Source organism: Eimeria tenella, genomic scaffold (assembly GCF_000499545.2).
Source record: "Eimeria tenella Houghton genomic scaffold, Eth_scaff2095, whole genome shotgun sequence".
Lineage (NCBI taxonomy): Eukaryota > Apicomplexa > Conoidasida > Eucoccidiorida > Eimeriidae > Eimeria > Eimeria tenella.
The window spans coordinates 5,062-5,352 of NW_013541941.1; the positions used below are offsets into that span (position 1 = coordinate 5,062).

Here is a 291-nt window from a genome sequence, read left to right on the forward strand (position 1 = left end):
CGCCGCGCGTCCCACCGAGCCCCTTCCCCGCTGCCGCTGCTGCTGCTGCTGCTGCTGCTGCGCTGCAGCGTGGCGCCCAACGTTTCTCTCTTTCTCCCGCGCTCAACGGACTTGCACGAAATCTTCGTGCTGGCAGCTTTGCTGCAGTTCCCTCTCGTCGAAGTCGAGGCCCTTTACTTGTGGCCCACCCGCCAGGGGCGGCCTTTGAGGGGCCCCTGCGAGGCCCCGGGGGCCCTTGGGGCCCCCGGGGGCCCCGGGGCCTCGGGGGCCCCCGGGGGGCCCCCCGTGTAC

The 291-nt window shown here is 72.9% G+C and overlaps 1 protein-coding gene across 1 annotated transcript in view; it reads left to right on the forward strand.

The window, feature by feature from the left end:
* The window catches only part of ETH_00040685 (uncharacterized protein), a gene marked incomplete at both ends in the record, with an annotated part of 2,392 nt that overhangs the window by 1,999 nt on the left and 102 nt on the right, over nucleotides 1-291 (forward strand). The window contains one exon of the mRNA XM_013374495.1: nucleotides 69-289. Coding sequence (XP_013229949.1) covers nucleotides 69-289 — 221 coding nt within the window. The remainder of the gene's footprint in view (nucleotides 1-68; nucleotides 290-291) is intronic.